Raw genomic sequence first — 16538 nt, 5'->3', positions numbered from 1 at the left:
ATGTGACGCCGCAAATCAGACCCGCTGCCTTGGATGCAATCTAGTATGCTTTATCAATAATGTATGTGATGAGATTGTCATTGGCCATTTGAGACTGCAGTAGGCAGGACACTCCCTTCCAATATTCTTGGCATTGCTCTCCTTTTTGTCTTGAGATTTAGAACTCAGCAGATACCTGGATTCCCTTGAGGCTCCTTACTAGTGCTTCCTGAAGCCGTTGTCAGGGCTTCCATTGCATCTTTATATACAGAGGTTTAGCACTTTTCTGAGAAGAGTGTTGGACTTGTTTCTCTTAATGACATGTTTACTGTTCTTTAGAGAATGCTAGTTCTGTGCTGTACAGGTAGATTGCAATTTGGAAAGAGAGCCAGGGTCTGGTAGGTGTGTATTGCCTGTTGTATTACAAATGAGTGCATTACAGATTTTACAAATGTTATTGCTGGATGGGAGGGCTGCCATTTAGTTCACTCATATTCCATTGCCTTCTTCCTGAATTACTTATAGGAAGGTTTCCTTGTTGCTCACCTTGCTATTCTTTTGCGGTACCTGTTGAGGACAGTGTTTGCTCTGCATTGATTGTTTCATCTCTCACACACAACTCTCTCACTTTGGGCTGTCTATTTTTGGATGTGAGGTTAGCACTGTTTCAGAAGCACAGTAAACCTGTGTTCAGAAATAGCCTGATAGACAGGTAACAAGTGCAGGGCACTTCTATGCTTGTAACTTGTTAGTCAAGCCACTTAACATGTGCTCCCACTAGTTCTAAGCACCTGACTACATCCATCCATCCCTATCTCATCATGATTGATGATCACTTTTTCCACTGCCAGATGTAATTTTCAACAGGAAGAGGAACAAAGCCAAGGGGACCCCACCAATCACTTTCCTTAACATGTCCCGCATTAACACCTTAAGGACAGCACTAGTTGCTGGTTTCTTTCCGAGTTAGAAGAGAGATCTGCAAAGAAGGCAGTGCCATTTGTGCCATCATGCTTTTCTGCCTAATTCATGCTTTTTTCTAATTCAAAGATAGCATTTGGTGGCCACCTAGCTGTGCTCTTAATTTATTTGATGCCAAGAGAAAATAGACAGGAATAAAGAGATAACAGGAAGTTTTACTTTATGCTTTTCATATTGAACATCCAATCTTGCTTGTTTTGTTTTTTACTTCTTAAAACTGCCAGAAGTCATTCTGTTTGGGCATGATGATTCTTGTACTCTAACAGATTGAAAGACATCCAGTGGGAATAGTTCATGTAGCAAATCCCTTGCTTCACTCTTCCTCTATGTTGCCGCTTCTGATGACCACATAATGCCTTTGAAAGCATTGCTTCTATTTCTATTATACCAAAAGTTCATCCAAAATCCTTTTTAATGTTTACATTCCATCAACTATCAAATTGGGTGGCAAATAAAGGCCACTGCATTCTCACATCATAATGGGATGTGTTGCTTTCCAATTGGCAAGAAAAGCAAGGTTAGAAAAAGGCTATAATTAGCTGATGTTATTATTACGTGGGTGGGTTTTGTTTTTTGCTCTGGGGGGAAAAAGTACTCCTAAGGAATTAAGTAAACACCACCACAACAAAAGAAAGAGGACCAAAGCCCTTCCCAACATGCCTTCACAAGATTATACTACCATAGTATTTACCATATATATTTGCAAATGAATCCACCCATGAATAAACAACTCAATTTTGGGAGAATACTCTGGCACCTAAAATTCTCAGCTAATCTAGAGTTACCTGCAAGGTATTAAGAACATTCAAAATCCATAGGCATGTGGGGGTCTATACGTTAGGGCTCAGCAAAACAGCTGCTGGTACTCTTTCCTTTCATGTAATGGTATTTATGGTCATGTTACATATTTTTGGTGCACAAATTCCCCAATATTTAATCTATTCTCTAAATTTAGCTAGGAATGCTGTGGCTCAGTGGCTAAGATGCTGAGCTTGTCAATCAGAAAGGTTGGCAGTTCGGTGGTTCGAATCCCTACCACCGCGTAATGGAGTGAGCTCCCGTTATTTGTCGCAGCTTCTGCCAACCTAGCAGTTCGAAAGCATGTAAAAATGCAAGTAGAAAAATAGGAACCACCTTTGGTGGGAAGGTAACAGCGTTCCGTGCGCCTTCGGCGTTTAGTCATGCCGGCCACATGACCACGGAGACGCTGGCTCTTCAGCTTTGAAACAGATGAGCACCGCCCCCTAGAGCTGGAAACAACTAGCACATATGTGTGAAGGGAACCTTTACCTTTACATTTAGCAGCTTCAGCCCCATCATGGAAGTGTTTGCTAATCTGATATCAAATTTACCAGAAGTGCTATCAACTTAATTTATATACATCAATTCTTAAATGGAATATAAACATAGTATCTATGCAGGAGTTTACAGCTGCTTAAATTCCTCAGGGTTTCAGGGTCACCTTGCCAATTTGCAGTTCCATCTCAAGAACTAGGCTCCATTAAATGAATTTAATCTGCCAATTCATTTTCAAACACCAGCCTCTGCCTGAGGTCAATCCAGAATTCTACATCTTCAACAGCCAATGATAGGAAGGATTGCTTTAAAAAAAAATTGTAGAGGGGCAACTGGTGGAACTTCGTTGAAGGCTTCCAGGGCTGATTATCCTTCCCAGCTAAGAAAAAGCAGGTGGTTGGAAATAAAACTTTTTGTTCTTCTCAGCCACATTTTTTCAAAATCTAGGTCACAGCAAGACATAAGATGAAAAAGTTCTACAATATTCCCCCCCGCTCTCCAATACTAGATAGAATAAATCAGGGATGTCAAACTTAGATCTACCCCATGGGGGCACCCTGGAAACAGCAAAGAACTGGTGGTGCCTATGCCCTCCCAAGCTGTTTTTGGCTATGACAGCCTCCTGCAGCCCTCTGCGAATGAAAACATGTGCGGTCTTCCTGGGCTCCATTTTCACTGGCAGAAGGTCGCAGGATGTTGAGCTGGTCATGCCCACCCTGGCCACATCCAACACAACCTTAATGTGGCCCTGAATGAAAAAGAATTTGATACCCCTGGAATAGAGGATGTGATGGCTCAGTGGTTAAAGACACTGAGCTTGTTAGCTGGCAAGCTGACAACCTGGGTTCAAGACCAGAGTGCTGCACAATGGGGCAAGCTCCTGTTACTTGCCTCAGCTCCTGCCCACCTAGCAGTTCAAAAGCATGCAAATGCAAGTAGATAAATAAGTACCACTTAGGTGGCAAGGTAACAGCATTCTGTGTGCCTCAGCGAATAGTCATGCTGGTCACATAACTACAGAAGTTACTTCAGACAACACTGGCTCCCTTGTTTAAGAAACAGAGATGAGCATCGTCCCCTAGAGTTGGACAGGGGAAACCTTTACCTTTACTAGATAGTATATCACAAATTGAAGAACTGGACTTTACCAGGAAACCATACCTTCTGTTAACAGAGAATTCTCAGCACAGCTACCAAACCAATTTCTTAAGAGAAATCAGGGAAAAGTCAATGGACAAATTTGATCACTGTGAATCCAACAAGTAGATATATTCTGAGAACGGACTATAATAGGAATATTCTGGCAAATGGATGCCCTCTAGAAACTTTGAACTGTAGCTTCTACATTGCCTTGCCATTTGCCATAATGACTGGGGTTATTTAGGGAAATTTCCCTTATATTCAAAGAAAAACAAGGTGGAGGTTTTCACACATCTAGTTCAGAAAGTGCAGTTGTACAGTCAATACAAAAATGTTTTTAAATATTCATTTGTAAATAGCTATCTCACCTTTATGCATACAAAAGAATTTTTTTTTCTGAAAGTGAACAAAACAGCTACAAACCTTACTTCCTAAATGATTTAAAATTTGAAACATTTGCACACATATCGAAAAGAACCAGAATTCTCAGAGACTGGGGCAAAATATCACGGTATCACTGCTGAAATTAATTTCCTAACTCCATCTTATAAAGAGAGATGTATGGCATGACTAGCATTTCGGACATACACGCTTGTTTCAGGGCTATCTATCTGAAAAGATTGTCCCAGAACAGAAAGAAGATAGTGTGTTGGGATGTTGACGGAAGAATAAGGCTGTCTGGATGCTTCAGGAAATAGCTGTACTGAGGGAAGCATACACTATATATTAAGATGTCCATCTAGAAACAGCCAGAATGAAAAATGCTACCCATACTTAGTGGAAAATGTGGTGAACCATCAGGGAAGGCAATAGTCTGTGTTCAGGAAACACAAACAAATACTAATCTTGAAAAATTTCCAAAAGTAAGAATTAAAGCAAAGCAACAATTATAGTTGAAAAGAAGCACAGCTTTGCCTTCTAATTAAGTAAGTAAGAAAGGCACTTTAAACAAAACTGCTCATTTTGCAATGCCTTTGTATACTTTCCAGGTGCAATTATCTTTGGAATACTATCTGCCAATCCTCAGTCTCTCTGCTAAAGGATTATTGGTGAAGGTGTAGAAAATGATTGTGAGGTTGGAACAGATTACTTAAGAGGAAAGGAAGATGACAATGTTCAAGCTTTTTTACATAGAAATGAAAGGTAAAGCAGGAGGTAGTGAGAAAAAATTCAACTCAAACTTGACTAAGTGACTTCATGGGTAAAAACCATCCACATAGTTTTCCTAGCAACAAATGGAAGCAAAAATTCAAAATATTGTTTGTTGTTATTGTTGATATCCTAATGTAGCCAACATCTCTATTATTTCCTGGGGGTGGGGTCTCCCTTGTAAGTTAAAGTCAGATCTCATTTGGCTGAGATTTTGGCGATCAACCAGATTAACTTTGAAGAAGATATAATTACAGTGTAAATTTAGACAAGCAGACTTTCAGGTTTTTTCATTTAATATAACAATTGATTCATTCCATAAATCTAAAATGTGGAAGAATCATAACAGAATAAAACATTCTACAAACATTTATGCAATTTACTAGCATATAATACAGCTGGAAAGTTAATTAACTTTAAAAGCAATTGGATAGATTTATACATTATAAGGTTATCAATGGCTGATAGCTATGCATTTATTATGTGAAACAGAGGCAGTCTGCTCTCTAAACCAGATTTGGCTGAAATCTGACAATTATTTGATGGATATTTGCTTGGCATCTGATGGGCAAGTTTGGTATATAGGATGATAGTTTATTTGTTTATTAGATTTATATACACCCATCTTGCTAGTTCAGCATGGTCCTTCACGTCTTACAACTATTGGGGAATTTGCCAGTAATTCAGTGTGCTATGTGAAAACTGTTGCTGGGAAAGGTTCAGCAATGAAAAGAAAGTTATTTGATTTATTAGATGACTTCGTATAGCAGAATAAGGGTTTTAAGAAGAAATTATGTTAAACTTTAGAAATGCAAAGTCCAGAAAGATTGATGAGTGAGAAGAGATGATAGGAAATATAGGAAGCAAAAAACCCGACAAAACTGGGAGATTCTCAAGAATCGCAGCTTATGTACATTGTTACTTTAAAGCTTGAATACTGTTGATACAGTATAAGCAGAAACAAAACATCCCAAAGGTGATGTGATTCACACCCATGTAGGCACAACACTAACTTACTTTCTCAGTTAAATGGGTGAAAAGTTTTCCTAGAAACATTACATTTGCAGTCGTATGAATATTGTCTTTATGATATTCAATCTGTTGTGACTCTTTTCAGGTAACATTATTAGAATATGGTAGTTAGTGGAAAAATGAATTTGCAATCTTAAGTCGTTTTACAGTAGTGTTCACTATTTGGGTAACCGAGGCCACTGAATACATCACTGAGGAATGCCAGCAACCAAAGTGCTCAGCTAGATGGTTGCAATGTCCAGCTAAGGAGATAAAGCTCAAGTTGATTCACAAAATTCTTAATAATGCACTTAGAAATAGACTTGTGCATCTCCGAAACTACTGCAGCTGCTTTCCCAGAGAATGCAGTTGTGAAACGGGCAGAGCTCAAAAAGGCAAGGGAAGCAAAGGCAAAGAGGGAGGACTATATGAGAGTAATTTCAAGACGTAAGCTTGTTAATTGACATGACTATAGTGTATCACCCGAGACACATGATATTGGCACACTAATCAAACCCATTCACAATTTCACAGCTTTAAAAAAATATATTTCTTTGAAAAACAGGTTAATTTGAAAGGTCCACAAACATGCACGATGCAAAACAAGAGATTTTAAATACATTATTTCTGTATTCCAAGAACCTTCACTTTTCATATCCAAATATGAACATTAACTATCACCATTCATATAGAAACTTGCCAACTGCTTTTCCTTTTAAAAATGAACAATAAACCACCATTAGGCTTACATTAAGTTTGCTTATAATCAATATTTCTTTCCTAAGCTTAACTTATAAACTATCTGAACAGTAACTGTAACACAACTTTAACTCCTGTTTAAGCATCTTGAGAAATATACAAATTGATCATGTTTGAAATGAAGAATTGGATGTCCATCCAGTAAACAGTAGTAACTCAATGAACTTTCTGATTTTTGAAAAGCAACACAGTGCTTGTGACAAGCTAGGCCCTGTGCATAGAACTCACTCTATTCAAAGCAGGACAGTTTGTAGAAATCTACAACATTCTTAGTAGCATCTAAATTCACTGAAGCTTTGCTTACACTTGTAAAGATATATTTGCAGATGGGCTAAATCAGTAGTTCCCAACTTTTGCAGCTTGGTGGGCTGGCTGGAGGGGGGAAGAGGGGAACTGTCCACCAAAGTGGTAGGCCAATGCACATGTTCATGCAGCTTGATTTGCGCAAGTCGAGCTGCGCACACATGTGCACATGCGCCGGCCCACCACTTGCACAACTCAAGCTGCACCCACATGCAGGCATGCCAGCCCACTGCTCACACAGCCTGGTTCCAAATAGTTCATGGCCCAGTAGTGGACCACGACCCGGGAATTGGGTACATCTGACTTAAATCATTCCAGTGGATTACCTGGCCTGATTTTTCTAGTAACATGAGCCCCCTAAATAGCTCAATCTCTTATTTCACCAGTTCTGAAGTTGCTTGTTTGGGTTCATTATGAATTGATACTAGCAATTTCAGAAGAGTTGTTCTATAATTATCAGTAACTTGTTAAGTGGCACAAAGGAGCATACTCAAATCCTTCTTCTCTCTATAGGATGCTATGAATTGAGATCTATATCCTTGTAGGCTACCATAGTTGTAGCCTGAGAATTCTCTTTTACTCAGATAGTAAGCTGAACAAAACTTGCCCTTGCTTCTCGGGAAATCTCAATAACCAAGAAGGCTCAGATCAAAACCAAACAAGAAAGTTAATTTTTGCCAATCAACAGGCATCAGTATTTTTCCATTCTGATTGTGAAACTGGAACCCTTAGTTCTTCCTCTCAATTCCTGATCTTTAGCTGAAATTATCCAATTGTCCAAATTATCTAATTCAGATCTAAAATACCTGCTTAAAAATACCTGATCTTGCAATAATGTAGACATTAAATCGTGTATTAAAGGTTACATTCCATAGTTCTCATGTGAGGAAAGGTTGCTCAAGTCCTCATCATGAGACTTCTTGAACAAGCTGGTTTTGAAACAGCAAAAATATTTGACTTCAAAGTTCTTGGGGACAGTTTAGGCTATTTCCGGAATGCAACGTTATAAATAGTCACAGATGTCATCACTATTTTTTTAACCTACTTCTAAGTGGAGAATTAATTATTTAATTAATTAAAGAGTCCAGCAGTCAGTTGAGTTAAGAAGAGCTCTGTAAAATCTATGTTGTAAGAAATGGTAACAATTAACACTTCTATGAGATATTTAATTACAAAAAGCCATACACAATTATAAATTTCCTGTACAGAGCCCAAGAAATAGTGTTCACCCCCCCCCCCCCGCCCCATTCTCCTTAAAGACTGGAAATGGCAGGTAGTGTTTCTTCATGAAGCTCAAGATACAGTTTGGTCGTCCTTGGGCGTGGTCTGTAAAAGAAATGTAAATAGCATTAGATCAGGACTTATACTGACTATAGTTAAACTCTTGAAAAAAAAGTCTTGTAAGCTGCACTTGCCCCAATTCTGCAAAAAATATGCTCTGTACCACTTTCTGTGGGCAGATACAATGCAGAGGTGGTATTCAGCAGGTTCTGACCAGTTCCGGAGAACCAGTAGCAGAAATTTTGAGTCCCACCTGATTGGGAGGGAATGGGGATTTTGCAGTAACCTTCCCCTGCCATGCCCATCAAGCCATGCCATCAAGCCACACCTACAGAACCGGTAGTAAAAAAATTTGAATTCCACCACTGATACAATTACTGGACATTGCCTAGAAAAGGCTATTAGCAAAGCAGAGTTTTTTCAAGGAAACAATACCATCTAAACATTGTCTCTTAAAAAGGTTAAATGGAGCAAGAATGGTTATTAAAGTCATGAGGAATGTATAAGCTAGGGGTCCCCAATCTCTGGGCTGCAGTCCACTACTAGGCCATGGTCCATTCAGAACTGGGCTACGGAAGTGGTGGTGAGCATGAATGCAACTCCACACCTGCTGCTTGCGCAAATGGAACTGTGCATTCACCTGCTGCTCACGCGCAACCATCCCCTCTTCTCCCTCTGACACTCCACCAAGCCAGAAAAATTGGAGACCGCTGGCCTAAACTTCAGACCCTCAAAGTCAGGTTTCTCAAAGTTAAGTCATATGTATTCAAATTAGCAGGAGAGAGCACTGTGAAAGCTTATGTGACATCTTTCCTCAACAGGCCAAGGCAGTGCTGCAATGCATACAACTGAAACAAGCACCCATCTCAGTTGTAACAGAACCTGAAGAAGCCATTCTTGGACCTTTAATTCTTTAAATCTCTAGGCTTACAAAAAGTAGCAAAATAAGGAAATGAAGAGCTAGGTAAGCACCAAGGCAAATGCTGGAGAGGGGAGAGAGAGTTGCATAAATAAAATTCCGATGTACCTGCCGCAGGAACTGCCTTCCCAAGTAGAAAGTTGCTGCGCTGGTCAGGTTCTTCCTGCTACCCACTTTGCACCGAATATAGCCATAAAGATTAGCTCCTTGCAATGCTACACCCATAATTACCACTGCCTATAAAAGGAGAGGAAGATATGTGAGAGAAGCAAGGCCTCCCTGTGCCCCAAGAATGAGCTTAGCAGGAGACAACTGGGCATTTTACTCACCAGCCACTTAACTTTGAAAGAAAACAGGGCAGTGAAGGCAAAAATCACCCAGAGTAAAGGACACGTGATTAATCCTAGCCAGAAGATTCTGGACTCTGCTTCTGAAATAGCTTTCCTCCTATGAGCAGATGCCTAAAAATGAATGGCAGTAGTATTTTATTTATGCTGTATTTTATTTTTTTAATTAAGTATAAAGCAACGTTACAAAAAGCTTAGTTAAATAATGAAAAATCTCAGTGATGATAGTACAGCTTCTGAAGCAGCAGAATCTAATTATTTTTTAAAGAAATCATGCAACTGAAGGTTTTATATCTTTGGAGTTGTATTTTTCTTCAAAGTGGAAAAAGAATGAAGTACCCTTTCATCAAAAAGGGGTACCAAGGGAAAGAGCCCTTCCTTGACCAACCCAGCACCATATTTTACAAAGCCTCAGCTATCCCTGTCACTCTGTGCTCTTCAGGCCCTGCCATGCCCAGCTGGCCTTCACTGTCTTAGTCCCACTGCCAACAAGACATGCCTGGCCTGGCTCTATGTGAGGCAGCCTCTGGCTTCAATAGATGTTTCTCCCAATGCCGAGGTGGCGCAGTGGTTAAATGCACACTGCAGGCTACTTCAGCTGATTGCAGTTCTGCAGTTCGGCTGTTCAAATCTCACCGGCTCAGGGTTGACTCAGCCTTCCATCCTTCCGAGGTGGGTAAAATGAGGATCCGGATTGTTGTTGGGGGCAATATGCTGACTCTGTAAACCGCTTAGAGAGGGCTGAAAGCCCTATGAAGCAGTATATAAGTCTAACTGCTATTGCTATAATGCTGCTCATGATTTGGAGAATGGCGTGAGCAGCCTTGGGAAAAGGCCTCACAACCAGAAGCTGCCTCACACAGGGCAGACCTCATCAGCAGTGAAAGATGGTGAAGGTGAATGTGGCAGAGGCATCTGGCCACTGTTTGGTGCTCAAGATAGCATTGTGCTGAAGTAGAGGCCCACACTCACCAGTGGTGCTGGCTGGCTGTCACTTCTGAAGGGCCCAAGCCACTACTTCAACCCCAGCATTGCTGCTTCTGCCAATAGGTTTTGTTGTGCAGGACAGCCAAAAGGGCAGAAATGTCCTCGCAATCATAAATGCAGGTAAGGTATTGCAAAGTAACTGAATTCTAATCATGTAACCACAACTTCAGGAACGGGACCTAAATACCAGTCATTCAGCATTGCTGTAACTTCAGTCACTGAAACAATGGTTGTAAACTGAGAACTACCTATAAAGAGCAATAAATACCATTGCTTATACAAGTCTTCACGTGATGAAGACCAAAGGGGATCAAATGTTTGAAAACTAACTCTAATCTCTGTCAGCATGTCAGGAAACAGACAACACAAGAACTAGAGTTACTCATCTTTATTGTTTAGGATGTAGTGACAGAATCCTGGAAAGCCTGAGAAAGTTTCTTTCTCCCTGTTATAGTCAAAGTGAACTAATCTGGAGTTTCTTCCTCACCCCCTTCTGTATTTCCTAGCTAAAATGATGTTTTTTGTAATGACTGTTGCATATTCTTCTTCAAGACTATCTCATATTCCTGTTCAAGCCTGTAGGAAGTATAAACTGAGAACCTACCCTCAAACTCACATTAAAGGAAAGGGAACATTTCATTTGCATTGACCTGATGTATCTACATATTTTCATGACTTAAGACTGAAAAAAAAAGATTCTCAGCATGCCTAAAAACTGTTGCTTGTGTTTGGTTCTTTAAAGTAACTAGCATCATTTTATTCCTATACAGGAGCTCTAAAATATATTGCTTGTATGATTTCAAAATTTGATCTTACTCATTCAATTATAATTCTTTAAAATAAGTTCAATAGTTTTATATCATTCATCTCCCTGCAAAAGAACACATTCTGTACATCTTTGTAGCCTAGTTTCCAGATCAGAGGTTAAAGCAGATTTCAAATGCACACTACTACGAACCCCAATAATTGTGCTGTGATTTGTATGTAGTGACCTTGTATCCAATTCTGGAATTAAAAGTGCTCTAAGCTGTAGAGTACACCATTCACAGTCATTCCCTCAACAACAGGGGAGATATTTACCTTCCTGGCTTCAAACACCCAGTGACTTTTGCCATCATCATCAACCTGATTCCACCATCGGAGGCCAACCATCAACCTTCCTGTGACATTCTGGAAAGAGTTAAATACAGAATGAAAGTGCTTCCTGCAACAGCAATCATACATTTTGCTAAATAAGCTCCCCCAAATGGCTCCACTGTTTTATACACGAAACTCTAGTGAAACAAGAATCTCATTCCTGTTGTGCTGTTCAACAGCATAACTACAGGCAGCTATTAGAGTCGTAGTTCTAAGTGAGCTATCAATTGCTCAACTTGTACTAGTAAGCCCCTGGGCCACATTATCGGCAATCCAATTACGTTTACTGCAAATAGTTGCTTGGCAAGCAAAGTTATAATTTCAGTGACATGGAGACATGTTGTTACGAAGTTTCTTAGACCACAATCTGAACATACGTTATATGCCTTCTGGTTATTTCAAATGGCACAAAAATAGTTTGCCATGTGTCTTCCTGCCCAAATAACTCTGGAATGTTTATAACAAGTGCCTGCTTTAAAGATATAAATAATTACATGATGGAAATGCTTTTTCAAACATTCAAACATATTTGTAATTTTATCAGGCATAAAAGTGCAATAACACATATTATTACTCACTTTGACATGCTTCTAAAATACGTTATAATAATGGCAGCATGACCAAGGAATAGAACTGGCCTCTACATTGTACAAGGGAAAGAGGCTGTTTTGTTCAGTATCTGTAATAATGAGGAGTCCTAAGCAAGCCAAGGGACAAATCTAACACTGTTTGTCAATTGGAATATATACTCTACCCTCTTAAGCCTTTGTTCACTTAACACGTAATCATGCTGTGTTAATTTGACTCTGGATTTAATATATAAATGTGCATAACTTCCTTCTACAATGAAAGCTTCTTGCTTTTTCTTCTTTTTGGCTCTATTCTGAATTCCATGAATGCAAAAGAACCATGCACGTTTTCCACAGGATTCCCACCCTCCCAGGTCAAAAACTCTGTAGTAACTTCTGCTTCTATAAAGGTTAGGAGAATAAATTTTTAAAAAGTGCTGTCTCTTTTGGTGGCAGAAACATCCCATAAGCAGAACTCTGACAAAGTAATGTTCCAATAAAAACAGTAATTAAAATCCACAAAAAGTAGTTACAAAGTATTATAGGGAGCAAGCCTTCTGCATGTACCGCATTTTTTGCACTATAAGATGCTCTGTACCATAAGACACACCTAGCTTTTGAAGAGGAAAACAAAAAAAAAAAACTGCCTCTTCCTCCCAGCTATTTGCCTCCTTGCAGAAAACAGCAAACAGCCTGGTCAGCTTCAGGACAGCCTGATTTAACATGAACAGTAGATTGGCGGTTGGATCGGCCTCTCCCAGAATACTGCTGATCAGCTGTTCCAGGCTGTGGGGATCGCTGCTGCCCATCGCCGCCGCCTATCGCTGCCTCCACAAATCCATTTTCAGCCTCCACGCTCTCCATTATTGACCTCTGTGTATCTCATTTTTGGCTTCCATGCATCCCATTTTCAGCCTCCATGCATCCTGTTTTCAGCCCGTTCCAGGTGCCTGGAACAGGCCAAAAACAGGATGTGCAGAAGCGAAAAACGAGATGCATGGAGGCCAAAAGTGGGATGCAGAGAGTCCGAAAATGGAACACAAGGAGGCCAAAAACAGGACGCACATAGGCCAAAACCAGCATGCACGGAGGCCAAAAATGGGGCATGCAAAGGCTGAAAATGGGATGCACGGAGGCGGCGGTAGGCAGCAGCGGCAATCCCTGTAGCCTGGAACATTCCGGGAGACCGATCCAACCTCCAATCAGCTGCTTGTGCTAAATCAGGCTGTCCTGAAGCTGACCAGGCTATTTGCTGTTTGCTGCAAGGAGGCAAATTGCTGGGAGGCAGAAACCAAAAAGGGGGGGGGGGGGCTTTGGCAACATTCACTCTTTAAGATGCACAGAAATTTCCACCCACTTTTTTTTTGGGGGGGGGGTGCATCTTCTAGACCGAAAAATACGGTATATACAAGGATGGTAAAATGTCTACAAATAGAATAAAGCGTAAAAATAGCCACTTTGTTGTATTTAAGTGCAAATGTAAACTTTTATGTTCCTTACATATGTTCTGATATAACTTTAGTAAAACAGCTCAAAGCACCACAGAGCACCCTGCCTCAGCTCATTACTTTGATCTCTGTATTTGAGGAGCAGAAAGAAAAACAAGCTAAATGAAATCAAAATTAGTATTTTAATTTTGATTAACAGTACTGTTCCCTACACTACCAATTTCTCTGATAGGAAACATTTTCAAGTATCAACATGTTACGAAATGACTTACCTTCACTGCCCAAAAGTCACACGATAGAAGTAAGATGATTGTCACCATACAGGCAATATAGCTGTTGCTTAACAATTCACAAAGTAAGTAGACAATTATTGCACTGACACGGAAGAACAAGTGGAAAAAGGAGGCTATAGGATGTCTGTAAAAGATATATGAAGAAAATAATTTGGTTATCAATTTCAGTATTTAATCTGGCCAAATCAAGGTTTAGAATTTATGCTATTATTCCAATTTCATAAAGGCAGCAATGTTCTTATTAGCATAACTATATTATTATGATTGGTCACATGGTCAGCCAAGTGTTTAGGCTGGATTTGGCATTTTTGTCTATCTATTGAGTCCTTCCCAAGGACCTGAGTTAGGCAGATGTTTAATTGTATTAAAAGTATTAAATATGAACAAACAAATTTTTAACTTTAAACACCATATTCCACATCATTTTCTTGCAAATGTCTGCTGAGGGTAAAGAAATGTAAATATTGCAGTTCATTCAATGTAAGTCTCCCCCTAGATATGATAACGAAAGCAGAATCTATGCCGATATTGATAAAAATATTTTCAACCTATACACCTACACAAGATTTCACCATCATCATAGTTACTAAACCAAACTATATTTGCAGATTCTTAGGAGAGTTAGGCCATGCCAGAACTTTTTCCCCCAACTATCATCCCAAAAGCCCGTTAAGACATAGCAACCTATTTCTTTCCGACTTACCTTATTTTTGATTTCTTGGGCTTTCTAGACATTTCATCTTCTCTTTCATCAAAAAGTGAAACATCTTCCGTCTCATCATTACTATCCTAGAGTGATACATGCAGATTTTAAAAATTGTTTTTTTTAAAAAAATATGCCATTGTGCAATAATTCAACAAAAACCTCCAACATATGCTATTATGATAAAACTATGGGTGCCTGGCGGTGAGGGTAAGGGGGAGCAGATGATAAAACAAGCATTGTGACGTAAGCTCCATAGTGAAACACGACTATGATTCTCACAGGGTTATTATTGTGGGAAAAATAAGAAGCAGGAGTATTAGGTACGTCCACAGGCTTGAGTATATATATAAAAATCAGGATGTTTTATTAGCATCAGCATCATTCTGCTGAAAATGCCAGATTCTGTGGTACTTCTGGATGAAACTTAGAAAATTACAGAGACATGAGGAATATTATATAATTTTACTTGGCTAAACTCTGATTAAAATAATAGCAACAAAATGTAAGGTTTTTTAATTTTAAAACTCTAGCAAAACATATTTATTTCCAGTTTAGTTAATTAATGTCATTATAAAAAGGAATGTAATTGATTAAATAAAAATGACTTTTTTCTTTTATTAAGAATACTTATTCTACATTAAACTAGAAAATATTTCATAGGCCCTTCAACAAGTTTGTTACACGTTTTCAGGAATGCATGCATTCTTGAAACTGATACCACGTAATGTTAAAAAGCAGATGGCTAACTAAGTACACTAAAAACCATGTCATCCTCAGTGACAATATTTTTAGGGCCCAAAAATAAAACTCTGAATATTGGATCTGTTATCCATTTCTTAGCCTTCAATCAATCAATATAATTATTTCTGTCAAAGAAAGCTTAAAAGTAGTGATTAAACAATAGCACTATAAAGAAAAAAACATTTTAAATGATTTTCTATGAATGTGTGCATCGCATTTTAGCATACCGTTATTAATAAGCTAAAAACACTTAAAACCTGAGCTAAGAATAACCTAAAATAAAGGATAAAATCATGGCATTATTGAAAGACTATGTCCCTAATGAAAACCAAACAGGAATCTGAAAACATTCTCTGATATCATTTTTCAGTATTGTTGAGAATTGTTCATAATTCTCTGGTTTAGTAAAAGTTTACATTTAGAGCTTCAGGTAACACTACTTGTATCCCTTCAAATATTTGAGAATCTCTAACCTGTTAGCACCCCCATTAATTTTCTTTCATTCCAACCTACCCTGCAGGGTGGTTGTTGCAGGGAAAATTAGAAGGGAGTTCAAAGTTTATTGCTTTGAGCTTTTGAATGAAGGGACCATTAAAGCTCAAAGATTAAGTTCATTTCCTCACTAATGAATTATAAGCCTTCGGGTCCATTCACCCAATTTTGAAGAAATATAAACCCTCATTACTGATCTTTCAAATTGATTATGGGATGACTCTAGAAGACATTATAAATTACCACTGGGAAATATACTTAGTTGCATAACTAAATAAAACAATTCTAAACTTAATGTCATGTATTCCAATTCACAGGCATATAATACTGCCACGAACCTGCTGTTCATGCGATATGTTAAGGTCACCTTACTATATTTGAGTTAAAAATGACCAGTAAGTACCAGCAATCTTTAAAAGAGTTTGCTGTATGCTGCGCCTTGCCGACCTGGAATTTTCGCACCCCGCAAGTCTCAGTCTTCATAATTTCACCAGAGGATTTTATTTCGACAATTCAGAGTTTCATTCCAATTATACCCACATTTTAATTGCCTGGGAGCTCCCCCATCCCAAATTAAAAGCAATATACAAACACATTTAACAGTTGGGGACAGGAGGGAAGAAATGCTTTGCGGGCATAAGCCCGGTCATCATCGCGGGATAAGGAAGGAAGATGAGGGCAAGAACCAAGCCCTTCTTCTTCTTCTAACAAAACAGCTACAACTTGTGCAAGCTTAGGTTAGGCTTCATCGCCATGTACTCATTTCCCGCAGCCACGACCTTGGTTTGGAAGTCCTCCACCAGGTCCCCTTCCAGCTCACCTCCCTCTCCAATATTAAAAAGTCCCTTCAGTCCCGATGCAAGCAACCCACTCGGCGTCCCGGGCCCGCGCTAGGAAATAATAGCCCCTGAGATCCCACCTGCCGCAACATCGCTTCCGCCTTCTGCCACGTCACAAACAACTCCCCCAAGCACAGTCGTCTATGTCATCAACGCACGAC

The 16538-nt window shown here is 39.3% G+C and overlaps 1 protein-coding gene across 2 annotated transcripts; it reads right to left on the bottom strand.

Moving 5' to 3' along the window:
• Positions 1 to 4823: 4823 nt before the first annotated feature.
• On the bottom strand, positions 4824 to 16538 carry TVP23C (trans-golgi network vesicle protein 23 homolog C). 2 transcript variants are annotated; one of them, XM_014063243.2, is made up of 7 exons: positions 16458 to 16538; positions 14303 to 14388; positions 13579 to 13723; positions 11233 to 11322; positions 9148 to 9279; positions 8927 to 9055; positions 4824 to 7944 (listed from the first exon to the last, which is right to left on the bottom strand). In XM_014063243.2, exons 1-7 carry the CDS (start codon positions 16467 to 16469, stop codon positions 7912 to 7914), a joined length of 627 nt encoding a protein of 208 aa, XP_013918718.1. In that variant the 5' UTR covers positions 16470 to 16538; the 3' UTR covers positions 4824 to 7911. The 2 variants fall into 2 exon arrangements, with proteins under 2 accessions (XP_013918718.1, XP_013918720.1); XM_014063245.2 differs by having other exon boundaries at positions 16359 to 16471.

Source organism: Thamnophis sirtalis, unplaced genomic scaffold (genome assembly GCF_051295495.1).
Source record: "Thamnophis sirtalis isolate CommonGarterSnake01/CBP01778 unplaced genomic scaffold, rThaSir2_p1.2 scaffold_3, whole genome shotgun sequence".
NCBI classification, from domain to species: domain Eukaryota; kingdom Metazoa; phylum Chordata; class Lepidosauria; order Squamata; family Natricidae; genus Thamnophis; species Thamnophis sirtalis.
Note: the sequence above shows the minus strand (reverse complement) of the source record. Positions and strands in the feature narration are given on the sequence as shown.